Source organism: Polypterus senegalus, chromosome 11 (assembly GCF_016835505.1).
Source record: "Polypterus senegalus isolate Bchr_013 chromosome 11, ASM1683550v1, whole genome shotgun sequence".
In the NCBI taxonomy this organism is placed as follows: domain Eukaryota; kingdom Metazoa; phylum Chordata; class Cladistia; order Polypteriformes; family Polypteridae; genus Polypterus; species Polypterus senegalus.
In genome coordinates, this window is record NC_053164.1 from 101,600,917 (window position 1) to 101,627,516 (window position 26,600).

The 26,600-nt window shown below is 41.9% G+C and overlaps 1 protein-coding gene across 2 annotated transcripts in view; it reads left to right on the forward strand.

Annotated features, from left to right (window-relative positions):
* fbln1 (fibulin 1) overlaps positions 1-26,600 on the forward strand; it is a 160,460-nt gene that overhangs the window by 65,952 nt on the left and 67,908 nt on the right. For both annotated transcript variants that reach the window (XM_039769389.1, XM_039769390.1), the window contains exons 3-7: positions 7,343-7,478; positions 9,874-10,036; positions 20,496-20,561; positions 24,444-24,545; positions 24,951-25,088. In XM_039769389.1, the coding sequence (XP_039625323.1) occupies positions 7,343-7,478; positions 9,874-10,036; positions 20,496-20,561; positions 24,444-24,545; positions 24,951-25,088 (605 nt within the window). The remainder of the gene's footprint in view (positions 1-7,342; positions 7,479-9,873; positions 10,037-20,495; positions 20,562-24,443; positions 24,546-24,950; positions 25,089-26,600) is intronic.

Sequence of the window (26,600 nt, forward strand, 5' to 3'; positions counted from 1 at the left end):
CTCTTGACTCTTTATTAAAACACTAATTACCTGTGATATTGTTATCCATCCATTCATTATCCAACCCGCTATATCCTAACTACAGGGTCACGGGGGTCTGCTGGAGCCAGTCCCAGCCAACACAGGGCACAAGGCAGGAAACAAATCCCGGGCATGGCGCCAGCCCACCGCAGGGCGCACACACACACACACCAAGCACACACTAGGGACCTAACCTGCATGTCTTTGGACTGTGGGAGGAAACCCACACAGACACGGGGAGAACATGCAAACTCCGCGCAGGGAGGACCCGGGAAGCGAACAACGGGTCTCCTAACTGCGAGGCAGCAGTGCTACCACTGCTCCACTGTACCACCCATGATATTGTTATGTTATATGAAAATATTATAGTACCCATTTTTCTGCAAAAATTGTGATCTACCATTTCCTACTATTATATTAAAAAATAAAAAAATCTAACCTAAACATTTTTGTGTTTTAATGAATGATTTTATAAATAAAAGAACAATGCTATAAATTGTTTATTGAAGTTTTATATTTTGCTAAATTTAACAGTTACTAAGTCAATATATGTAGCTTAGCCACGTACTGTCTTTTAATTTAAATAGTTTAATGGTAATGCTGGTAGTATTTTAATTGTATAATGAATTAAACTTATTGATTTAAACAGCACAGTCATATATGATTTTAGCCTTTTTTTATGACAGAATGATTGACAGCTCCATTTCTTCTTTCGGCTGCTCCCGTTAGGGGTTGCCACAGCAGATCATCTTCTTCCATATCTTTCTGTCCTCTGCATCTTGTTCTGTTACACCCAACATCTGCATTTCCTCTCTCACCACATACATAAACCTTATTTTAGGCCTTCCTCTTTTCCTCTTCCCTGGCAGCTCTATCCTTAGCATCCTTCTCCCAATATACTCAGCATGTCTCCTCTCCACATGTCCAAACCATCACAATCTCGCCTCTCTGACTTTGTCTCCCAACCATCCAACTTAAGCTGACCCTCTAATGTACTCATTTCAAACCATATCCATCCTCATCACACCCAATGCAAATCTTAGCATCTTTAACTCTGCTACCTCCAGCTCTTTCTCCTGCTTTCTGGTCAGTGCCACCGTCTCCAACCCATATAACATAGCTGGTCTCACTACCGTCCTGTAGACCTTCCCTTTCACTCTTGTCTGTCACATATCACTCCTGACACTCTTCTCCACCCATTCCACCCTGCCTGCACTCTCTTTGTCACCTCTCTTCCACAATCCCCATTACTCTGTACTGTTGACCCCAAGTATTTAAACTCATCCACCTTTGCCAGCTCTACTCCTTGCATCCTCAGCATTCCACTGACCTCCCTCTGTATGCTGTCTTGTTCCTACTGACCTTCATTCCTCTTCTCTCTAGAACATATCTCCACCTCTCCAGGGTCTCCTCAACCTGCTCCCTACTATCGCTACAGATCACAATGTCAGCAAATATCATAGTCCACAGGGACTCCTGTCTGATCTCGTCTGTCAACCTGTCCATCACCATTGCAAATAAGAAAGGGCTCAGAGCCAACCCCTGATGTAATTCCACCTACACCTTGAATGCATCTGTCACTCCTACCGCAGACTTCACCACTGTCACACTTCCCTTGTACATATCCTGTATAACTCTTACGTATTTCTCTGCCACTCCTGACTTCTTCATACAATACCACAACTCCTCTCAAGGCACCCTGTTATATGCTTCTCCATGTCCACAAAGACGCAATGCAACTCCTTCTGATCTTCTCTATACTTCTCCATTAACATCCTCAGAGCAAACATTGCATCTGCAGTGCTCTTTCTTGGCATGAAACCATACTGCTGCTCACTAATCATCATCCCACTTCTTAACGTAGCTTCCACTACTCTTTCCCATAACTTTATGCTGTGGCTCATCAATTTTATCACCCAGTAGTTACTACAGTCCTGCACATCCCCCTTATTCTTAAGTATCGGCACGGGTACACCTCTTCTTCACTCCTCAGGCATCCTCTCACTTTCCAAGATTCCATTAAACAATCTGGTTAAAAACTCCACTGCCTTCTCTCCTAAACACCTCCATGCTTCTACAGGTATATCATCTGGACCAATGACCTTTCCATTTTTCATCCTCTTCATAGCTGTTCTTATTTCCTCCCTGCTAATCCGTTGCAATTCCTGATTCACTATCTCCACCTCATCCAACCTCTTCTCTCTCTCTCATTCTCTTCATTCGCCAGCCTCTCAAAGTACTCTCTCCATGTGCTCAACACGCTCTCCTCGCTTGTGAGTATGTTTCCATCTTTATCCTTTATCACCCTAACCTGCTGCACATCTTTCCCAGCTCTGTCCCTCTGTCTAGCCAATCAGTACAGGTCCTTTTCTCCCTGCTTAGTGTCCAGCCTCTCATACAACTCATCATTTGCCTTTTCTTTAGCCTTTGCCACCTCTTCATATTGCACCTTATCTCCTTGTACTCTTGTCTACTTTCTCATCTATCTGACTATCCCACTTCTTCTTTGCCATCCTCTTCCTCTGTATATTCTCCGGTACTTCCCCATTCCACCACCAGGTTTCCTTTTCCTCCTTCCTCTGTCCAGATGTCACGCCAAGCACCCTTCTTGCTGTCACCCTTACTACATCTGCTGTAGTTTCCCAACTGTCTGGTAACTCTTCACTAGTACTCAGTGCCTGTCTTACCTTCTCTCTAAACTCAAACTTGCAGTCTTCCTTTTTCAACTTCCACCATTTGATCCTTGGCTCGGCCCTTACTCTCTTCCTCTGCTTAACTATACTTTCCCCTGCCACCACTTTGCAGTCTTCAATTTCCTTCAGATTAACTGTTCTGCATAGAATATAATCTACCTGTGTGCATCTTCCTCCACTCTTGTACGTAACCCTATGTTCCTCCCTCTTCTTAAAATACATATTCACCACAGCCATGTCCATCTTTTTGGCAAAGTCCACTATCATCTGACCTCCTTCATTCCTCTCCTTGACACCATACCTACCCATCACCTCCTCGTCTCCTCTTTGCCTTCACCAACATGTCCACTGAAATTCGCTCCAATCACCACTTTCTGTCCCTTGGGTACACTGTTCATCACTTCATCCAACTCACTCCAAAAATCTTCTTTCTCATCCAGCGCACACCCAACTTGCGGGGCATATGCACTAACAACATTCATCATCACACCTTCAATTTCCAGATTCATAGTCATCACTCTGTCTGACACTCTTTTCACCTCCAAAACACTCTTGACATATTGTTCCTTCAGAATAACCCCTGTCCCATTTCTCTTCCCGTCCACAACATGACAGAACAATTTGTATCCTACGCCGATCCACCTGGCCTTACCCCTCTTCCATTTAGTCTTTTGCACACACGATATATCAACCTTCCTTCTCTCCATCATATCTGCTAACTTCCTCCCCACCAGTCATACTTCCAGCATTCAAAGTTCCTACCCTCAGTTCCACTCTCTTTACCTTCCTCCTCTCCTCCTGCCTTGAGACACGTCTCCCCCCTCTTCTTTCCTTCTTCGGCCAACAGTAGCCCAATTTCCGGTACTTTTTTTTCACCTGGTCTGTGGTATTGGAGTGAGTAGAAGATATTCATTGGCTAGGTAGAAGAGTGTTTTTTTTTCTTACTATCTAGGCTTTCGCTGGACCTATACAATGGATATAGTAGTGAATAAACTGGTGCTGCATCTTGCTCCAAAACCCAGCTACTGGAATTCATTAATGCTTTTACTAGTTTTCATCCATCTGTTCGGCTTACATGGGAGATTTCTGACACAACTGACAACCATTTTTAGAATTCAGTGTTTCTTCCAGGATTTAAAACCTCTGTCTGTTGCAAGCCAACTCACTCATACAGTTACCTTCTCTACAGCTCCTTCTATCCCTGACTTATTAAAAACTCTGTACCTTATTCACAGTTCTTTAGATACAACTGTCTCTGCAGTGATAAGGTTGACTTCTGTAATGATAAACTAAGAATGTGGAGTTTCTTTATTAATTTAAAGTACCCTTCTCATGTTGTGGACAGGGCACTCAATTAAGATAGCTGCAAATTTCATAACACCCACTCTGAGTGGAACCCCAATAATGAAATACACATCCTACAGTCTTCCTATTCCACACTTACATTTATCTCTTCAAATGGTCATTAATCACAATTTCCTCACAATTTTTGACTCCGTGTTCTACAGGAGCCTTTATTCCTAACCCTCCCAGTCTCATTCTATCAATCACTTAATCCATGCAAATTTCTTGTCCACAGCTCACTTCACAGAAAATAGCCACATTCCCCACCAGTTCCTGAGCTGTAACAGGAACTACTGTGTTATTTGGAAATATGACACCAACAAAACCCTTGTGTCTGGTCTGTTTGGTAAATGTAGCATTAAACAACAGGCCTTTTGCCAGTCTAAAAATCTTATTTATTACATTTGTTGTAGTTATACAGTATGTAGATGTACGGTATATAATTACATTAACAGGGACTATGACGTTGTTATCTTTGTGATGATATTATGCAGTAATAAAGTTTAAGAGATACAGTATGTGAATGAATGGGGGCGGCAAAGGGTGGTTGACTACCCGCTCACCACACAGTCACCTCCACTACAGTATGCTGCCTGCAGCGTCTGCCCACCAAGAACGAACACAGTGTGGGCAAAGGCGGGTAGTGAATCGCCCATCACCGCCTCCATTCAACAGGCAGCCACCCTACAATGCTACCTCCCCATCAAGCCTCCGTCCTGCACACAAGCGATAGCTATGGCCCCGGTGACTATGGACCATGGGTCACCGCTTACCGCCGGGAGCCACCTGAGGGATACTATGCTGCACGAGCAGCAAAATTGCCCCCCCTCTAGCCTCCCTCCAGCCACTGCTTGCAGCGGACCCAGGCCGAAGATGATGGAGCTGCAGCTGCGGCCCCGTTCGTAAATTGTAGGTCGGAGGTCTGTAACCTGGGGGTCTACCTGTATATAAAAGCCAAATACCACTGATTTACTCATCACGGAATCTCCCAAACCATAAGGACTTGCGACTTAAAATTTGGAATGTAGGTTACCCTTCACCCATAGGTGCTCCACTAAAAAACGGTTTTAAAAATTTTGTGGTCCAAGCGCGAAATTTCTTAGTTTTTTAGACCCGTTTGTATGTCTGTTCGCTTTTCACAAGAGAACTACTTAATGGATTTAGATCAGGTTTTTTTCAATAATTTGCTTGAACATTCTGTTAATTTTGCGACTTTCTCATCATGCTAAGTATCATGGTTCACTTGCGGTACCAATTAGCGCAAATCCGAGAGAAACTCATCGGGCTGCGGGGAGGGGCATAATCTTAACTCCGCTTAGTTAACGAATGAGAGAACTACTTAACGGATTTAAATCTTTTTTATTCTATAATTTGCTTGAACATACAAGTTGATTTTGCAACTTCTCTCATTGCGCTAAGAATCATAGTTCGCTTGCAGGAGTGATATATTTGTGTCAATCCGAGACAGAGGCTGCGGGCTGAGGGGAGGGGGAAGAGTGATGTCAGGAGTAGAGAGCTGGGCGGGGCCCTCCTCACTGTCCTATTTCACTAATATGCGAGCGAAGCCGCAGGGAGTGGCTAGTTAATGATTAAATAAAAAATCTTGTGAAAGATTAACACCCAACATATATCTTTATACAATATATGATTGTGAGTTGGTGTCTGTACATTTGTTCTGGAATCACACAAAAATGTCTGCTCAGATTTTCATGACAATTAGAGAGGATCATTCAGGAATAGTCCAATTCGGTGTAGCAGATGCAGCATAAGTGCTTTAATAAACTACACCAGGTCTTAAATTTCAGTGCAGGGTTCAAGATATCATGCCTTTTATTCAATAAAGTCAAAAAGGATAAAAAACGTTTTCATTATTGCCACTTTTATCCCATTATGAAAATAGTTGAAAAATTAAAATATATGATTTTTACATGGTTGTGTGATGGTGTGACCCCTGCCCGGGGTTTGTTTCCTGCCCTGTGCCTTGTGTTGGCTGGGATTGGCTCCAGCAGACCCCCGTGTCCCTGTAGCTAGGATATAGCAGGTTGGATAATGGATAGATGGATGTGGTAATCTACATGCAACATGAAGTTTTTGAAATAATGCACGAGCAATTCTAGTAAGACAACTGAATTTGATTTGATTTATTATTGGTTAATGGAAAATGCTTTATGAATTTGGTAGTTCATGAGCATCTCCTAGAAAGCAAGCAGAATTTTTTAAAAACATTTCTTGCTGCTCTACATTTTGTCTTCTCTTAGGCTATGCAGTGCATAAATGAATGAAGTGGATAGTTTCATAACAGTTTTTTTCTTCAAACAAAACAAAAATAGATCAAGAGTGACCAATCAGCTGTCAGCTGTAATTGTTTTACAATTGTAGGTGTAGGTTATACCAAACTTGGAAGTCACATTATTTCCCATAGACTCATCTGAAAAAGCAAAATATTTAAAGCCACTGTGTAATAAATAGTAAAAAAAATGTTAAAGCTACTTGATATTCTTTGTTGTAGTGTTTTTTGCTACTATTAAAACAACTCTTAGCTAAGTTTACCAACACTGTTAGGTATTCATTAATGGCTAGTGTAAAAGCAATGAGCTGCCCAATTGGATTTATAACCTAGCTTATGACTAATACTACATTCAAATGTTCTGTGATGATACATCTTCCAACTTCAGTGAGGTCATGTGGGATACCTGTGGGACTATTTAGAAAAATATAAGGTTGCAGTTTATTTGTTACTTGGTTTGCAAAAAAGAAGCAATTTAAAGATAAAGGGCATTTTAATGGAACTAAAGAGCAAAATACATGTATTAAATATGTGTCACTTTGTTCTAAATGTGTTTTGACCAAACAATGTCTTTTTGGGCTGACCATGTTATGTGTTTCATTTTAAACAACTGCCTAAGGTGAAAGGTCAGTATTACATCACAACATCTTTGTTTATATCTTTGTTTTGTAAGAATTGTCCAAGCCATAATTCCAAGTTTGCAGAGTGTTTTTGTGCTATTTCCGACTCGACAACTTGATTTTACAGTCTTTCCAAGAGCGCATTAATGTAGTATTTGATACACTGTGAATAGACACTCTCATTCAACAAAGAATAAAATACCTTTTATGTACAAATAGCTGAATACATCTGCAGGTTTTCTACTATTAGTTCAAGTTTTATTTTTCTGAGTAATAAACTTTTAATTCAAAAATAGTACTCTTAAGAAATAAACTCAAAATTTTACAAATTTTATTTTAATTGATATTATCTGCAGTTAATGTCCTCTTTTTTTCAGAATAATGCAGGAGCAATGCTGTGTGGACAAGATAGATTATAATTCCTGTATGACTGGTGTCAATCTAGCCAAACAACAAGGAGTATGTGGGACTGTCTACAGTGACTCAACAACCTGTGAAGCCAAAACCATTAAGGTTTGCAGTTTAAGCCGTTGACATTTACTCCTTCCACCAAATTAAAATTAGATTAATTCACATAAAGTAGAGACAAACTTGTTGAGCTATATGAAAAACTATTTATGTCCATTTGTTCTTTGAATTGTCTATTTTTGTTAATTATTTTTATAAAATCTTCACTTTAATGATAATAATAGACAAAGGACTCTTGAGTGAACAAATAATATTAAATGTCAATATTTGTTTATTTTATGCATAAAAAAGTAACAGCTCATTTACATTTGGTAGTTGGCTGCAGATGGTGTAAGTACAGTATCTACAGTATAAATAAACACTTCATAAAGCCAAGTCTTCATTTAATGAACCTTTTTGCTTATGACCTTTTTTGCAGTATTTCCAATTCGAATAAAAATGTAGACAAAATAAGTTATATTCAGAAATTTTCTGGAACTCTTCAATCATCTTGGTTAATTTTCTTTCTGTCTAAATTGTTTCCAAAAAAGTTATTAATTCTACATAACAAATTGTAGAGGTGTCATCAGACTGGAAAAATTCACAACTGATTTTACATTGAAAATATATTTATTGAACATGTGTACAGTTATGCAAGATAGATTCAAATCAAAGTATTCTTTCTCAGTAATATTCTTATGAAGGAAATGTTTGCCTAAAGGTCAAGATTAAATAGCCTAAAAACAATTATTGAGTCTTACATAGCTGTCCTTGAAACTAATTAAAAAGTACAGTCTTCAAGAATATCCACTAATTTAACAGAGGGTGTCACAGTGGTTAGCTCTGCTCTCTCACTGATGTAGCACCTAGGGTTTGAATCCCATGCTTGGTTGCTTCCTGCATGTTCTTCTCATGTCTGCATATGATTTTTTCCAGGAACTCTGTTTTTCGTCCCATATACTCAAATACATACATGTCAGTTTAACTACTGGCAGTTTTAAGTTTGGCCATTGTGCATGTGCCTTTGTGTGTGAATGGGTCCTGTGATGGACTGGCACCTCTGTTCTGAGGATGTCTCTTTACCTTGAGCTTGATGCTGCTGAGATATTTTCCTACCCCATGAAATGCTGAATTATACTGAACAGGTTTCAGATTGTTATGTCAGGCACTTTTGTGGATGTATGATTATGAATAAGAGTTTACATAATCATTAAATACATTTTTTAATTATAGTGTATGCAAAATAAGTACTGTAAATATGAAAATTATTATGTGTAAAGTGAATATTGAGTGAATAGTGAAAAGAAAATATATGGACTGTGCGACTATTAGGTATTTTATACTGTTTATTTGTGAGTCAACTGAGTATATTTTATTTTCTCATTTCATTTTCTGTCCATTTTCTGGGGAGGGTGAGAATCACAGTGGTAAAATAAATATTTAGCCAGGTGTGGTTTCTCTAAATATAGCAAAAATGTTCAACACTTCATGTGATTTTCCAGGCCATCACAGGCTAAATGAAAGGTTCACTCCTCTAGTATTTTCTAGGTCTGATTCTGGTCTCCTGTTCTGTGCCTTGTACACCCCCAGTAGCATGTGGTATGCTCCTGACTTTGTCTCAGGTGGTAGTTCACTAACCCTGCACAGTGCCCTCATTTATGGTGATTTCTGTATAGCCTTTTGTTTCTGGTCGGAAATCAAAGGTCACTTAGTCAAAAGTTCATCCAGCCACATATATACAGCTGTACTTTTTCCATTCGGTACAATGCATATGGTACTGCTGCTGCTACTCTGATCTGCTGATCAATCTTACAGTCAACTCTGCATTCACTTGTTATTTCATCCATGTGCATTGCCACTAGAAGTCCTTTTAATCACTGCACTGATTTCAGCAACAGAAACAGATGAAATACCGTTAGATTCCTGGTTACAAGTTTCCACCCGAAACTGATGTTTCCCCTGTCTTCCTGGGTGACATCTCAATTAAATGTCTCAAATCATTAGTTGGTATTTCAAAGCCTCTTTAATGCTTTTAAATAGTCATTTCCTATGACCTCACTAAATTACTCCCACCCAAGGAGTTTCACTTTGGTCACTGTCAAAGCTGTTGCATTCTTAACATCTCAGTCAGATTCAGAGACCCACCTAATAACACTGAAGGAATGACCTCCTTCTTTAACTTGGTGATTTCCTTCACTGTTGTCAGGTACTGAGTAGTTTTTAGCAGAACTCATAAGGTGAGAGTTTAACTTATCCCAAGCATGCCTAAATTTCAGTAGTTTCATTTACTAGAGTACAACATATTTTGAATACTACTGTTATTGGACTGTTTTCATTTGTATCACTTTTATGCTATTTAAAATTCAGAAACAGTGATCTGTTTCAATTTTGATTTTCTTTGGGAAATATGTATTTTCATAAATCTCTTTCCTTTCTCTTTTTTCAATTGTACTCATCTCAGAGATGTTGCAACTGTTGTCACATGGGAAAGGTTGCTCAGCAGCAAGGTATGAGCTGTGAACAGAACCTTCAGTTTGGGTACCAGTGTAGCTTGGTGTTTAGAGCCTGCTGTGTTGATGCCCTTGAGAACAACCCTTCACTGCCTGGACAGAATGATACTACAGGTAAGATATGCTGTGCATGGTATATTTTGCAAGGATAAGTGACCTGTTTGCATTAATTGTGAGAATAAGCCTTTTTAAAGATTATTTCAGTAGTGTTTTCACGTGCACAGAATACAGTGAAATTTCTAATTGCTTGTGTGACCAACATGCAACATATCATTACACTCAATATATAAAACTAGCCAACCCGCGGCGTAGCATACGCTGCATAATCAGGCTGCTGTTTAAATGATTTTTAAGCACAGAGGAAAAAATAAACATTTGAAAAATCCGTAATTTAATAAACCACCAAGAAAAGTAACATTGCAACAATGTACGGTACGAACCAACATACAATTGTCGGTGACTGAAAACCGGAGGAGCGCCGTTGCGCCTTCTCCTTCCAAAGCGAAGGAAGGGGTTGAACGGCGCTCGTTAAGTACGCACTGCCCGCTTATGTGCCCGCCCCCAACTCCCTACCTGAGTCGCTTTCATCTGTGTACAGTCCACACGCGTCTGTGAGTCACGTTGGCTGTTAATTTTCCAAACACCGCCTCAGTCGGTTTCCACGTTGATTTTTCATTGTTCTTTGCGGTTCCGGCTGCTTTTTTATATATAATCCACCAAGTCACCCAACTTTGGGTTTACAAAGGGCAGGGACGTAATCAGTGCGAGCGTATGACCCGCACGTACTGGGAATTTCTCGTTTGTGGGGAACAATTGCAAGCCACGGTCTCCATCACGAATGGGGTTGAAACGGCTTACGCACGGCTCACTGCGCCAGGTAGACACATGTTGATCCATTCAGTGTAGCGCGCGTGCAGTACCGGACATACAAGTGCATCACAGACCTGTTAATGCTCAATCTCACGTGGCTGAAAGCCACTTGTCCGTCTAAGAATTTGGACGCCGACTGCTGTTGGATCGTGTAACTATTTGGCAGGTGGGAGTCTCGTTCGTTTTTGGAAATAACCAGCCAAATCGCTCCAACAACTAAGAACTGCCATGCACCACCACCCACAGAATCGAGAAAGAGCTATCAATTTGTCAATCCTGTCCGTGTCCGGGCCGGGTGAGGTTTCCTGTGTTGAGTCAAATGAAGCGAAATGGTTCACACCTGGTGGTGCCCTTCCGTCAATTCTTTTAAGTTACAGCTTTGTAACCATACTCCTGCCTGAACCCAAAGACTTTGGTTACCCGGTTGGCAGCCCTGTTGCGGGGCCTGCATTGGTGAAGCAGGTGAGACGGTAATGAAACAGAGGCACAGGGCTTATTGGTTTTTAAAGACTGCTTCCTTCATTGGGTTTTAACCAATGCACGGAACGAACCAACACACAATCGTCCGTGTGGCGCGGAGGGTGGAACGGGAGGAGAGGAGAAGGACATCCACTCTGCTCCCTCCGTCATGCTAGTCTGCTGATTTCTCGTTCAGTATGCACTGCTTGCTGATGTGCCCACCTGCAACTCGTCACTCGAGTCGTTGTCGTCTTTGTACAGTCCAGATGCACCTGTGACTCACGTAGACTTTTCATTGCTCTGTACGGTTTTGGCTGCCTTTCTATATATAATCCACCAAGACACCCGACCACAGTAGTAGCGAGGTGGGAGGGGGGTGTGTACAAAGTGCAGGAGCATCTAAGAAGACACATGTTTGTCGCAGATGCGAATTGCTGTATGTAGCGTGTAAAACAGTTTGCCAGGGTGCACGCGGTCGTGCGTCGTAACCGAAAACTTGTTTTTTAAAGACTGCTTACTTTATTGTGTTTTAACCTCAGTTGTAAAGAAATGTTTTAAGGATCCCATGGGATACCCCTCGCAAACTGTTTTACACGCTGCATATGGCGATTCACCTCCGCGAGAAACATGCCTCTATTAACAGTCAGCGTGGGTCAGAGTTGCATGTTGCTTCTACGACAGACGAATATAAATGACACCATTTTTTCTGTGTCGTCGCATCTGAGTTGGTGGGCGTGGCTCTGCGAGTTGTCGTCGTATCCAATGGTCTTGGAGTTGGTGGGCGTGGCTCCTTCCTGCGTGCGCCATAGGTGTCTAACTTGTCAGCGGCTTAGTGAATCCACGCCCCTTCCGGCGTGCTTTCCATGGTCGTCTTGCCTTAGTGAATTATATATATAGATTCCGGCGTGCTTTCCATGGTCGTCTTGCCTTAGTGAATTATATATATAGACTAGCAAAATACCCGCGCTTCGCAGCGGAGAAGTAGTGTGTTGAAGAAGCAATGAAAAAGAAAAGGAAACATTTTGAAAATAACGTAACATGATTGTCAATGTAATTGTTTTGTCACTGTTGTGAGTGATGAGTGTTGCTGTCATATATATATATATATATATATATATATATATATATATATATATATATATATATATAAATATATATATATATAAATATATATATATATATATATTTACACACACACACACATAAACATATATATATACATATCTATACATATACACATATATACACTGTGGCCCCGCCGGGTGGAGCCGGCCGGGGCGCAGGAGGACGTGAGGAGGGCTTGTGCCTCCTCCAGACCCGAGGGGCGTCCGTCCTGGTTCTGTTGGGGCCACGGGTTGAGGGCATGGAAGCCCTTCCCTGTAGGGGCCCGTGGTCACCGCCAGGCGGCGCCCCGATGCCGGTTTATCCCGTGCAGTTGCCGGTCGGGGCAGGAGCCCGGCCGGGACGCCTTGGAGGACCGGAGGAGGGCGAGTGCCTCCTCCAGACGGAGTGGGGGCGTCCGTCCTGGTTAGGCAGGGGCCCTCGGGTACAGGGCTTTGAAGCCCAGCCCTGTAGGGACCCGTGGCCACCGCCAGGCGGCGCCCCGGTGCCTAATTATCCCGGAGCCCGGCACTTCCGCCACACCAGGAAGTGCCGGGGGGAAGACTTTGTGTGGCACCCGGAGAGCTGCCAGGAAGACAGCCGACACTTCCGCCACGCTTGGGCGTGGCTAGAGGCAGAAGCACCTGGGGCTCATCCGGGGCATTATTTAAGGGGCCGCCTCCCTCCAGTGATTGGTGGAAGTCGGGTGGAAGTGGACTGAGCAAGAGGAAGGACTGGAGGCGGCCAGGAAGGCACAAGAGACTGTGGGCCTGGACTTGGGGAAATCGGTGCGAGGAGGCACTGGGGGTGCACGTGAGCACGTATTGTAAATAATATTAGTGTAAATAAACGGTGTGTGGGTGCAAAAATGATGTCCGTCTGTCTGTGCCGGGGCCAGGCTTCACAATGGCGCCCAACGTGGGGCCAACCCCCTGCTAAAAGGGGGGGACCCCGTCTTTATAAATATTTTGTGAACGGCCCGGCGCAGCAGCGGACCCACACACTGGCCGCGGGAGCGCGTGCACGTGCAACCGCGGGGCGTTTACCGGAAACCGCCGCCCGGACTGAAGAGAGGCCATCCCCGGGTGCGGAGGAGGAGCGGGCCTCGCTGGGGCGCAGCGGGCTCGAAGTCGCGCTGTCGACACGGACAGCCAGGCGGCGTGGCGGCGCAAAAGGCCACACGAGGTGGGGCCTCGGCAAGACGGGATCCGGGAGGTGAGTGCCCTGCCCTGCAGTAATCGGCCCTTCGGGGTCGGTCATACCTTGTTTTCCACAGGGAGGGACAGACCGGATCCGCGTCTGTGGCAGGAGCGCCGGGCCACGGGCTGTCGGCAGTGCGGCTACGGAGGCAGCAAAGGAGGCTGCGGAATCGGAGCCGCTGCGGCTCGAGGAATCACTGCAGCTACAACGCGGTGAGGAGGCACGTCTCCGCACTCCAGCGCAGGGGAGACAAGATGGCGCGGGCGGTGGTCCCGCCCGCTGACAGGGCGGGATTGGCGGTGTGTCTTGCGTGCCGCCGATGATTGGATAGAGGCGGGCCCAAGGAATGCCAGTCTCGTGCCAAACCGAGACCCGATTGGGCCAGAGGAGTGGCCCAGAGGAGGCAGGCGTCGCGTGGAGCTGATGGACAGGTAAGCCCACCGACGTCTGTCTCTCTCTCTCCACCAGCGGCTCGGCGTGCGTCGGAGGAGTCCTTCGGCCCGCCAAGCCGCCTTTAGAGGAACTGCTACGTGTTCTCGCCGCTCAGTGTGAGCAGCTGATGGAGATGGCGGTCGCGTCGAGAAAGCCACCGACTGAGACGGAGGATCGGCGGCGCTGGAACCGGAGGCAGGCAGAACACGGCGGGAGTGGTGAGTGTTGCCGTTCCGTAGAGCAAGGGGGTTCGCGAACATGGCCGTGACCGATTACGGGACGACCGGCTCCGAGTAGGCAACCTCCCAACAGCGGATGCGGCGGTGCAGACAGCTAGCGAGGCGAGGAGCTCGAACACGCAAGGGCGGGTAGGATCGGGGCTGCTGAGTGCCCTGGGTCCTAGCGCCCTGCGCTTCAAGCCTGCAGCTGTCTCCTGTCGCTCTGCCTGGGCGCAGCGGGGCTGGATTTGAGCTTTGCTGTGCTCAGACCCAGACCGTCAGCGCGTCAAGAAAAGAAGGAGGAACGAAGGGTGAATGCGGTTCCTCCGATAGGAGAGAGACGCTGGCGCTGGGTGCGCGCGTCCGGAGAAGGGCCGTCCTCTGGATGGGCAGAGGAGATCCCCTGGGCGGCTGGGCGAGGCTGCCTGCGAGGCGGTGCCGAGGCCGGCGAGCGGACGGGCATGGAACCTGCGGCGGAGGACTTCAGCAGGCAAGTTGGGGGCTGTCGGAGGGGGGCAGGAGCACGGGTCGTACGGAGACCGGCGGGCGCCGGGATGAGTGTCCTGGCTGTGCTTCTGGCCCTCTTTTCCTTTATTTTACAGGCCCGAAGCCCGGCGGCGCTGAGGCCGGCGTCGACAGGGACCTGCCCTCCTGGAGCGGGCGCTCGCGAGTGCTCCACGCCGGGAGGACTACGGTGACCCCGCTGGGGGGAACAGCGGGGGCGAGCGGCGCAGACCACAGGGGGACGTTTGCGCCGGCGAGGGTGCCGAAGACAGATGTCCCAGGGTGCCGTGTTGGACCCTGGGGACATAGTAGGACCCTCGCTGGGGCCGTGCTGCCCTTCGGGTTGTGCCGTTGGACCCGTGTCCTCACTAGCGGTGGGGCACTGTGGCCCCGGCGGGCTGGAGCCCGGCGGGGCGCCAGGAGGGCGTGAGGAGGGCTTGTGCCTCCTCCAGACCGCGAGGCGTCCGTCCTGGTTCTGTTGGGGCCACGGGTTGAGGGCATGGAAGCCCTTCCCTGTAGGGGCCCGTGGTCACCGCCAGGCGGCGCCCCGATGCCGGGTTTATCCCGGGCAGTTGGCGGTCGGGGCAGGAGCCCGGCGGGGCGCTTGGAGGACGGAGGAGGCGAGTGCCTCCTCCAGACGGAGTGGGGGCGTCCGTCCTGGTTAGGCAAGGGGCCTCGGGTACAGGGCTTTGAAGCCCAGCCCTGTAGGGACCCGTGGCCACCGCCAGGCGGCGCCCGGTGCCTAATTATCCGGGAGCCCGGCACTTCCGCCACACCAGGAAGTGCGGGGAAGACTTTGTGTGGCACCGGAGAGCTGCCAGGAAGACAGCCGACACTTCCGCCACGCTTGGGCGTGGCTAGAGGCAGAAGCACCTGGGGCTCATCCGGGGCATTATTTAAGGGGCGCCTCCCTCCAGTGATTGGTGGAAGTCGGGTGGAAGTGGACTGAGCAAGAGGAAGGACTGGAGGCGGCCAGGAAGGCACAAGAGACTGTGGGCCTGGACTTGGGGAAATCGGTGCGAGGAGGCACTGGGGGTGCACGTGAGCACGTATTGTAAATAATATTAGTGTAAATAAAAGTGTGTGGAGCAAAGTATGCTGTCCGTCTGTCTGTGCCGGGGCCAGCCTTCACAACACATACACATATATACATACATATATATATCTACATATATACACATACATATACATACACACATACATACATACACACACATATATATATATATATACATACACACACACATATATAAACATATATATACATATACATACATATCTACATATATACACACACAGCTATTTCGTATCAGTGCAATACGCTGCTTGTTAAAACGGATAACTCCCGCTCTTACGTGCAAGTCTGCGTGGATATTATGAACTATCGTATTTGTTCAAGTTCTATTTAAATTTTAAATAGAAGGAATTTTTATTTAGTCGACAGAAATATCTTTGGTAGGAATGGTAAAAACAGACAGGAATATTATTCGTGAATAAATCAACTCAAACCTTAAATAACTTAAAAGAACAAACATTCAAATTTCTTTACTCTTATGTAAATTTATATAAAAAATAAACTTAGATTTTAAATATCCCAAAAGATTTTGCTCTCCATAAAAATATATCCTTTCAAAATTATACAAATTCAAATATGAACATGCTGCATAACAAAACCTGGAAATATAAATAAAATGTGTTCCTTTCAGCAATAACAAATCAAATCATTAAGTTGTCTTTGCTCATATGTCATTTTAGAGCTGGACGCCTGGCATCTATTTTTGGCAACAGGTTCGTTTATGTTTGGTGTGAGGTTCTGTGTTGTGGAGATTCTCAGGATGGATTGCAGGTGCTCATCAGTGAGGCGACTCCTGTGTGCTGTTTTGTTAGTCTTTATCACTGAGAAGAGCTTCTCACACAGATATGTGCTACCAAACATGCACAAGGTTCGAGCCGCATGTAGACGGACTTTTTGTTCTTCAAAGTCACCAAAGCGCCGTGCAAACTCAGTGCGCTCGGTTTATCAGCAAAGTGCGATTTGGGAACACCGTAGTGACGACTTGGTTTAACATTACTTGGCAACAGGGAAAGTTGCACTGGTGCATTTGTGTCTCCCATAAAAGCAACTTCACTTGAAATCACTTTGTGATTGTGCACGGTAAACGTCCGCTGAAGTGTCAGATTCTTATTTAATTCTTCTGCTTTCTGTATCTTCTGCATTGCATTCAGGTCTTTCAGCCTCACTGATGAGCACCTGCAATCCATCCTGAGAATCTCCACAACACAGAACTCCCTGATGTTTTGTCTCATAGTGCCGTCTTAGATTAAATTCTGTAATTACAGCCACATTAGCTCCACAAATGAGACACACGGGTTCAGTAAACATATACTCAGCCTCCCATCGGTTTTAAAGGCTCTATTTTCAGAATCAACTTTTCTCTTCAGCATCGTGTGAGCTAGCTTCGCAATAACTTGCAGCATCATAAGCTAGACTTGATTAACGCGTAAGTGTTGGCAAGGCAGCTGAAGCGCTGCATTATGGGATCTGTAGTTTATTGTGTTACCAGCGCTTCATATACCGGGCCATTAATAACAATAATACAGTATATAAAATGATCTCGGGCTGGATATAATTACACGCCGGGCGGATGTGGCCCCGCCCTTGAGTTTGACACATATGGACTAAATAGAACTTGAAAAGATATATTTTTCAAATGTGATCGCAATTCAGATAGAGTTGACGCGCACTACAGCCTGCATGCCTCAATAAGTCATCCTCCCTCGCTCTTACTTTTTTACCGTTCATCTAATGAATACACTGAGTATGGCTTTACCAAAACAATCATTGATGGCGAATAAAGTATCCATTATTCGAGTATGTAGATCGGGATATATATATACATACTGTATATATATACCCGATCGCAGCGAGAAGTAGTGTGTTAAAAAGCTAGAAAAGAAAAGGGAACATTTTAAAAATAACGTAACATGACTGTCAATATACAGTATTTGTTTTGTGAGTGTTACTGAGTGTTGCTGTCATCAATGATTTGATTATCATTATTTCTTTCAATCAGGTTCGTATTTGTAGGATGTGTTGTGTTCAAGTTACATTCCGTGTTTGTCAATCGTTGTAAAGATGACAGGTTTCATTCATCGATTCGTTTCTTACTGCATCAATAAACAGCTCGTCTTCTTCTTTATCCGAGACCTGACACACTGCATGCACGGGTTTTTTACACTGTCTTCCTTTAGCGGGACATTGACTTTTTCCACCGTGTGCTTTGTTTCCACAGTAGCTGCATTTATGAATATGCTTGTATGTATCAGACGCTTCATATTTTTGCTGCCTTTTCAATTGTGTAATTCGGTTTTGTTCAGCTCTTTGGAACTGTTGCTTTTATCTGTGCACGCGCCAGTTCACGTGAGCCGCTCGGTGTACATGCATCGAAGGTTCCCAGCTGTGCTGGTGCCATCTCGTGCTATGTCCATGGCTGTATTTAATGTTACCTTAGTCCTGGCACTTAAAACTTTCTCTCACAGTTTCGCTGAGTTTGTGCCAAACACCACGCTGACCATCTCATCTTCCTCTGCATAAGCACAGTCCTTAACCCGTGAATATTTAGTGGGAGTTTGCTATTGGATTGCCGCTGACGGACGGCCTTATATGGGCAGGCACTAAATTACAAACGCCAGCGGCAACCTGTCTATGAACTTAATTTAAAGTGTAGGTTTACATCGTGCTTTGTTTCCGAAGTAGCAGAACTCATCAATATGGTTGTATATGTCACTCGGCTTCTTATTGTTTCGCTGCCTTCTCAATTATATAATGCATGTTTTCTTCAGCGCTTTTTGGAGGTCTTCCTGATTTTCTATGTACTGCGTGATTACGTGAGGCGTGATGATGTCACACGAAACTCCGCCCCCACGGCGTTCAAGCTCATCTCCATTACAGTAAATGGAGAAAAACAGCTTCCAGTTATGACCATTACGTAGAATTTCGAATGAAACCTGCCCAACTTTTGTAAGGAAGCTGTAAGGAATGAACCTGCCAAATTTCAGCCTTCCACCCACACGGGAAGTTGGAGAATTAGTGATGAGTCAGTGAGTGAGTGAGTGAGTGAGGGCTTTGCCTTTTATTAGTATAGATTCTTTGTCTGGAGAAAGATACTACTTTAAGATGAGAATTTTAAGAGTCATGCTTTCTTATATAAAGATGCAAAAGACATTGCAAAGAGCCTAACACGCAAATTGGGCTGAGTAAGACAATTCCACAAGGTTGCATAGAGTCAAAGAGCAACGTGACAAAGATAACAAATGCACTCCACCTAAAGAAAACATCGTCAGTTGAACTATAAACAACAAGTAATTAGCTAGCCAAATGCCTGTTGTATTTTGTTTTATTCTTACTGTACAACTAGCTCGTGAATAACTGTCAGGTAAAAGTGTATCTTTTACAAGCTTTTGACTAACTTGTAACTAAATGATGCCAGCATACAGAGTATAGTTTTAAAGGTTTAGCCCTCTGTAAACCATGGCGAGAAAAATGAGATAACTTTGATGTTATTCTAAGATTCCTAAAGCAAAACAATTAGCAAAAAACGTTGTCAAAATCGTAACATTCCAGAAAACCTCTAAATGAAGAAAGAATGTCCTCCTCTGTCTTAAATGTAAGTAGTTACCCTATTTCTAAAACCCTTCAGTGTCTCTATATTTTATATTATTGTTTCTTTTAAAAATTGTACGTTTCAGTTTCCTTATATTAAGTCTAAAAGGTGGAGATCTCAGAATAAATGTAAGGGCAATAAACTGGAAGCCTTACTAAAATAACATTTATTTATTTAGCATATTTTTTATACAAAAAGTGTAGATCAAAATGCTTTACAGGAAGTAAAAGAAAAAAGAATTATAACAGTACAAATAAATAATTGGTAGAAATGGAACCCTAGGCATGGCTCAAATTACTATTAACTAAACTCAGATTCTAAATTCCTAATGGTTATAATGGTAAATAATAGATTTCAATGCTATGGTCAGATTGCTAGGGAGGAGGGGGAAAAAAAAGTCCAGGCAACAAACTGCTGTAAAAATAAACCTGTAGAGGTTCCAAGGCCAGAAGACTGCCCGTCCTCCACTGGGCATTCTACAAAACAAATTTTATAAAGGAATTTATTATTGTTATAATGCATCATCTTAAATGACTGGATGCAGTGGATCTTGTCAAAAGTAAGAGCATCCACATCACTTTCAATATTAAAGGCAGGTACAGAGTAAGTTTACCAGATGGCCACGTGCATAAAACCAGAAAAGACATCAAATACTAATATTTCTTAGTAATGAGTGCAGATCTTTTAAGTATGTGTATATATTAATCTATTAGAAATAGCACCAAAAAAAGGAATTATAACAATATTCAAATTTAAAAAGTGGGCCTTTATAGGTTTTGATGGTGCCCATAGCAGGCAAACCAGAAATATTGTATATTTTGATAACATTTCTAGAAGATATTTCCACAAAAATTTAACAGTATAGTATTGAAATAGCCCTTGTACTGCATATATATATATATATATATATATATATATATATATATATATATATATATATATATATATATATATATATATATACGAAGCTATAGTGTCTTGAGTGGAGTATTATACAGATAGCTAAAATAAAAGCAGTTACAAAATTGATTTTTAAGTACAGTTTTAATAGTGACATGAACTTTGAATCAATATTTTGCTACTAAGTGAATTTATTATTATAAAAAATTGTTCTCTTTTCAACAGACACCACCAGGCAACTTTCCATTGAAACAGAAACAGAAGACCATTATCTCAATGATCAGTGCAGGGGTATGAAAATAACATTTTTGAAATGTACTGTGTACTTCATTTTGTTAATCTTGTACTTTATATTACTTCTGTTCATTTATAATTAACACACTCCTTTAAGAAAGTAATTTTTTTATAAAGATGTGTGCTCTCTTTCGAATACTTTTTCAGGCTGTGACAAAATAATAGCTTAGCAAACAACAAAAAGGGTGACTAAACAATATTCACTCACATAATTTAAAGTAGTTTTCATATATTAATATTTGGTAGTATGGAATGAAATACTTAGCTATTTGGATTTCTCTTTGGACATTGATGTTGATTGAGCAAAAAATGTGGCAGAAGGCAGGAGCTATCAAATGCACTCTGTATTCTCAAAGGGGCTGAAAGGACTTTGCTTCGAGTTGCTGGAAATGCAAACAAATTCTGGAAATGAATTTGCCAAGCCAATGGTAAATAGTTGAGGTGTGACTGCTTGGATGTAATCCTTTTAGTGAAACATACATTCAGAAATTCATCAGAATTTGTAATTAGTTCTTTATAGTAATAATTTTAATGTTATTGTATTTTCTAGTGTTTATGAATTAATGTGTAGCTAGGACAGAATATCATGTTTGTGCATGTTATTTTTCTTTGTTTGTAGTTTCATGATTGTATGTTTGAATAACAGTTACATTTAATTCTGCTTAGTACTGCATAGCCAACTGTGATATTTATATTGTACTTTTGAGATGGCACTCGTTTGATCTCTGGATAAAGTGGTAACTTATACCACGAGTTCTCATCCAAGTTTCACTTGTCTTTAAAATATTATGTACTTAGTGATTGTAGATATGGTTTCAGTAACTGATATAGGTAAGATGTTCTACATTTCTCTAAGTAGATCACCATAGAAACCAAATACCTTGTGTTTAACTGATAGACAAGTAGGTAGAATAAAAATAATTACTCCATTCTATGATGAAATTCCAGGAATTTGCCATTGTGATAAAAATTTATCTTATGTTCAAATCCAAAATGAAATGCCTATGGCATGATGTTATCACATTAGAAAACAGAATCAAAATAATGATGCCAGAGAATGCAGGGACTTTTTCTATATGACAAAGATGCATGGAGCATGTGGAAAGGCACCCAGGCTATCACTAATTAAAGGACAACACCACCCACCTGTGACAGTGACGCCTCCCTTCCAGATGTGCTGAATAAATTCTATGAACGGTTTGAAGCACAGAACAACGTGGTGATGAGGAAGACTACCTCTCCACCTAGCGACCAAGCATTAAATCTGACTGTGGCCGATGTGAGAAATACTCTACGAAGAGTTTTTACTGACATCTTCAACATCTTCCTGAGCACCGCCGTTGTCCCAACCTGCTTCAAAACCACCACCATAGTTCCCATGCCAAAAAAGTCACAAGTCTCCAACCTCAACCTCTGTAACTGGATTGGAAACAACATCTCCAGTACCACCACATTGAGCACTAGAGCCCTATAAGGCTGTGTGCTCAGCCCATTATTGTTCACACTGCTGACTCATGACTGTACAGCAATGCACAGCTCAAATCACATTATAAAATTCGCCTATGACACGACTGTGGTGGATCTCATCAGCAACAATGAGTCAGCATACAGAGAGGAGGTGCAGTGGTTAACGGACTGGTGTAAAGGTAAAAAAATAACCTGTCTCTGAATGTAGACAAAACAAAGGAGATGATTGTTGACTTTAGGAAGACTAAGAGTGACCATCTGCCACTGAACATTGACGGCTCCACTGTGGAGGTCGTCAATAGCACCAAATTCCTGGGTGTCCACCTGCCAGAGAACCTCACCTGGTCCTACAACACCAGCTCTTTAGCCAAGAAAGCCCAGCAGTGGCTCTGCTTCCTGCGTAGGCTGAGGAAAGCCCATCTTCCACCAGCTACTCCAACAACATTCTACAGAGAAACCATAGAGAGTATCCTGAGCAACTGCATCACTGTCTGGTTTGGAAATTGCATGGTCAGGGATCATAAAGCCCTACAACAGATAGTGAAGACAGCTGAGAAGATCATCAGTGTCTCTCTTCCTTCCATCATGGACATTTACAATACACGCTGCATCCGCAAAGCTACCAGCATTGTGAATGACCCAACACACCCTTCACACTCACTGTTTACACTCCTGCCATTGGGAAAAAGGTACCAAAGCATTCTGGTCCTTACCACCAGAATATGTAACAGTTTTTTCCCTCAAGCAGTCAGATTCCTAAACAGTCATGGACCGGTCTGATATCTGATATATGTGTTCTGCTCTGCAATGTTGCACATGTTTGCACACTTGACTCGCATGCTTGTTGTTATATATTATGTGTCTCTATGTTATGTGTCGTGGATTCCTTGTTGTCATGTGTTCTATGTAGCACTATGGTCCTGGAGGAACATTGTTTCGTTTCACTGTATGCTGTACTACTGTATATGGATGAAATTACAATAAATAATCTTGAATCTTGAACATCAACTATATGAGGAAGCACACGTTTTGGACTAATATAATATTAGATAAATACTGTTTCAAGATCATTACCTATTCTACAGTATTTGTAGTATAATATAAAATTTACCCTGGCTGTGCCTACTAGAAGCCACCACCCCCTTACTCATACATTTATTCACAGAGCAGGACATTAAAAAATATTATTAAAAAAAAATCTCACTGTCCTGGAGAGATCCATCTCACTGTTGTCTTAGCAGCAAAGCTAAAAAGAAATTATTTGAGACTGGTCAGTTGCACTGCCATGCTGCCACCTAGCAGCTGCAAAATTTAATGTGTCTGAGGTTAAAGTAAAAAAATACACGATAACAAGGCTTATACATTTAGGCAGCAGGTCCACTAGATCCATCTCATTTGAGTGTTTTTAAGAGACTTAAATAAAAAAGAGTGCATAAATTTTACAGATCATGCAAATATCATGGTAGAGTTCTTCCAGCTATTGAATACAATACATGTCAAGATAGGCTGGTTTGAATTCACCATTGCTTGTCTTCATTTTAGTAGATAGTATGCTATTAGTATTTTCATGAGTGATTCATTTTTTCACAAAAATATCTTCATCACCAACATCATGTTATCATTTGACTCAATGCTCATTTCCTGAAATGTGACTGAATATTATTCCATTCCTCTGGCCATTCATTTTTTTTTTACTTGCTTTTAACAAGTACAAGGCAGGAGGGAGTCAGGAGCTTTCTAGGCAAGAAATGCTCCCGGATGAAATATCTGACACACTGACATTACTTCCAACTATACAAAACCAATAAAAATACCAAATTCCTCCTTGCACTCTAGATCTTGTTATATTATGCTGTGGCACATGTTCTTGCCCCTTGCCACACTTCTGAAAAGCATTAACCAGAATAAGCATTTCTTATTATTTTTATTATGTGTCCATCATCAGAAATTATTCATTAACATTCTAACACTGGTAAATTTTAGAACCTTTAGCCTAGGGATGCTGGCACAAGTAGTGACTTGTATGTGTCCCATTCCTTCTATGTCAGATGATTTATGGACTGCATTACATCTCCTTTCTTATATTTGTTTTTTTTTCTGCATGTGACTATACATAAAAGTGTGCACAATGTGGCTTTGGGTTGAGGATGTGAAAGAAAACAGACCATTTTGTTTAACAATCTTTTGTCATTTTCATTGCCAACTTATAGCTACAGTGTATAGTACTGTATATAGAAATGTATGACCTCTTGACACCTCTCATTTGGTGTCAAGGTCACTTAAATATTAGCAACACTAATAACACTTTCACTAATATTTTGTGATTAAATGTATTAATATTTAGCCATATTTTCTTTTTTATCATTATATACAAGAACATTTGTCTTGTCTTTAATACCTTTTTTGTTTCAGGAGCAGGACAATGTTCACAGCGATGCTTGATTACGGAATCTGGAGCATCCTGCTCTTGTTTTGAAGGATACAAACTCAAACCAGATGGGCGCAGTTGTGAAGGTGAGAGTGAATTAGTTTTTTTTCCTGGGACCTTCTAGTCATTATTAACTATACTGTACTTTTAGTTTTCATAAGCATATGGCAATATGGAACATAATATAGGTGACTTATAAGGCTTAAGGCAATGTAAATACTGTAACCTCTTTTATCAATGCTGTTTAGTGGTGTTTTTAGATGAGATGTAGTACTAGGGTGTTGTACCGTGTTAGCCATTATGAATGTAGAGAAAAGCCAAGCAAAATGACACCTTTTATTGGCTAACTAAAAAGATTACAATATGCAAGCTTTCGAGTTCATATTGTAATCGTTTTAGTTAGCCAATAAAAGGTGTCATTTTGCTTGGCTTTTCTTTAGATGAGATGCAAATTCCTGAACTCAAATAAACATATTAATTTTTTTATTCAGATATAAATGAATGCTTATTGGGTTCCCATCATTGCCTGCCTGGTGAGGGCTGCATCAATACACTTGGATCCTATCGCTGTCAGCGGGTAGTTAGCTGTGGAACAGGGTATGAACTAACTGACAGCAATAAATGCCAAGGTTGGTTTTGTCAAGTCTTTTCTTTGTTGATTCCATTAAATAAGGCAGTTTATGGCATGTGTATGTATAAGAAATGTATGTACATGACAAAAACCACTGTAGTATAGTCAGATAAGAAAGTACAATATATTTCCTAAACAGCAAGCACATATTTAAATCCAAATATGTATTTTGTCTTTTAAATAGGTAATGTATTCATTGAATAATAAGTGTTTTTTTTTTTGTTTAAATGCCACAGAAGTCTGACTACTCAAATAACAAAATTAATGATGTGCTTCATTTTTGATATAAAATGTTTTAAAATAATAATTATCATGGTTGGCTCATCTTAGGTTTTATGTGCTAACTACTCTATCTTAATGCCGAAATTGTATAAATAAATTAGGTTCTTATTTTTTAGCTTGGCTTTAAATGTATGAAAGTACTGTTAAGGGTGAAAAATATGTATACATTTTGAAATGTTTATGTAAATCATGAAATTAGGTCCTATATTTTTATATCCTACCTTTTCAATTTTTCCATAAGTTGATAGTATTACTTAACCACACCTCCATTTACAGTAAATTGAAAATTGCAGAATGGATGTATTATAAAGTGCATGGTCATTTTACATTTGCTCCTTAAATGGAGAAGCTCACCAGATAACCTGTATTGTTCAAGTGATTCTGTAGTCATATCACATGTAAAATATATAGTACTTTATGCTAGTACTCTGCCACTGTAAACCTGTATTGCTAATATTTAGCAGGCTGGATACATTGTTACATAGAATTTTCATTATATCCTTGTCCTTTCATCACCATTAATCAGTGAGAACCTGGATTAATCAAGCCAAATATTATTCCCAGACCTCCAGTGGCAAGTATTTTTCCTCTGTAGCTAACCAGCAACTGTTTATACTAACAGGAATTAAAACTTCTTTGGTTTGTTAGCTACGAAAGTCCTAGGACAATGATTTATGCTGTCTGATATACTGTCATCACCGTTGCTACTCAGCTGTTAATATACTCACTGTATGTGTTGTGTTATTCTGTACCAGTTGTGTGAGTCCTCTTTAGCCTGTTTAATTTGTAAGATATACTTTGGATTGTGATCCATTCTGTATTTATTCCAGAGTGTAAAAAGTCCAGTAGGGCTGTTGTTGACATACTTAACTGATTCGGTGCACAATACAATATAATGTTTAAAACCACTTGAACTTTTATTCTTGCCTATTCTTTCTCTTAAATGTATACATTATCCATTGGTGCTTGTCTGCTTTAGGTATCATTGTCTACAGATATGACCTTTCTTGCTTTAGTTCTGAAGTTATGTGGGAAGATCTGAAGGCTGTCAAACTACAGCCACTAAATGTAAATTACATAGTAAGCCAGAGATGGAAGTAGTGAATACACAACCCTGTATGCTACTGGTCTACACATCAGTAGAATACATTTTGTTTCTGGCTAATCAGTGACTACACTATTTTATTTATTTTTCATATACGTAATTTTAAAAGAAAAGCCTCTACAT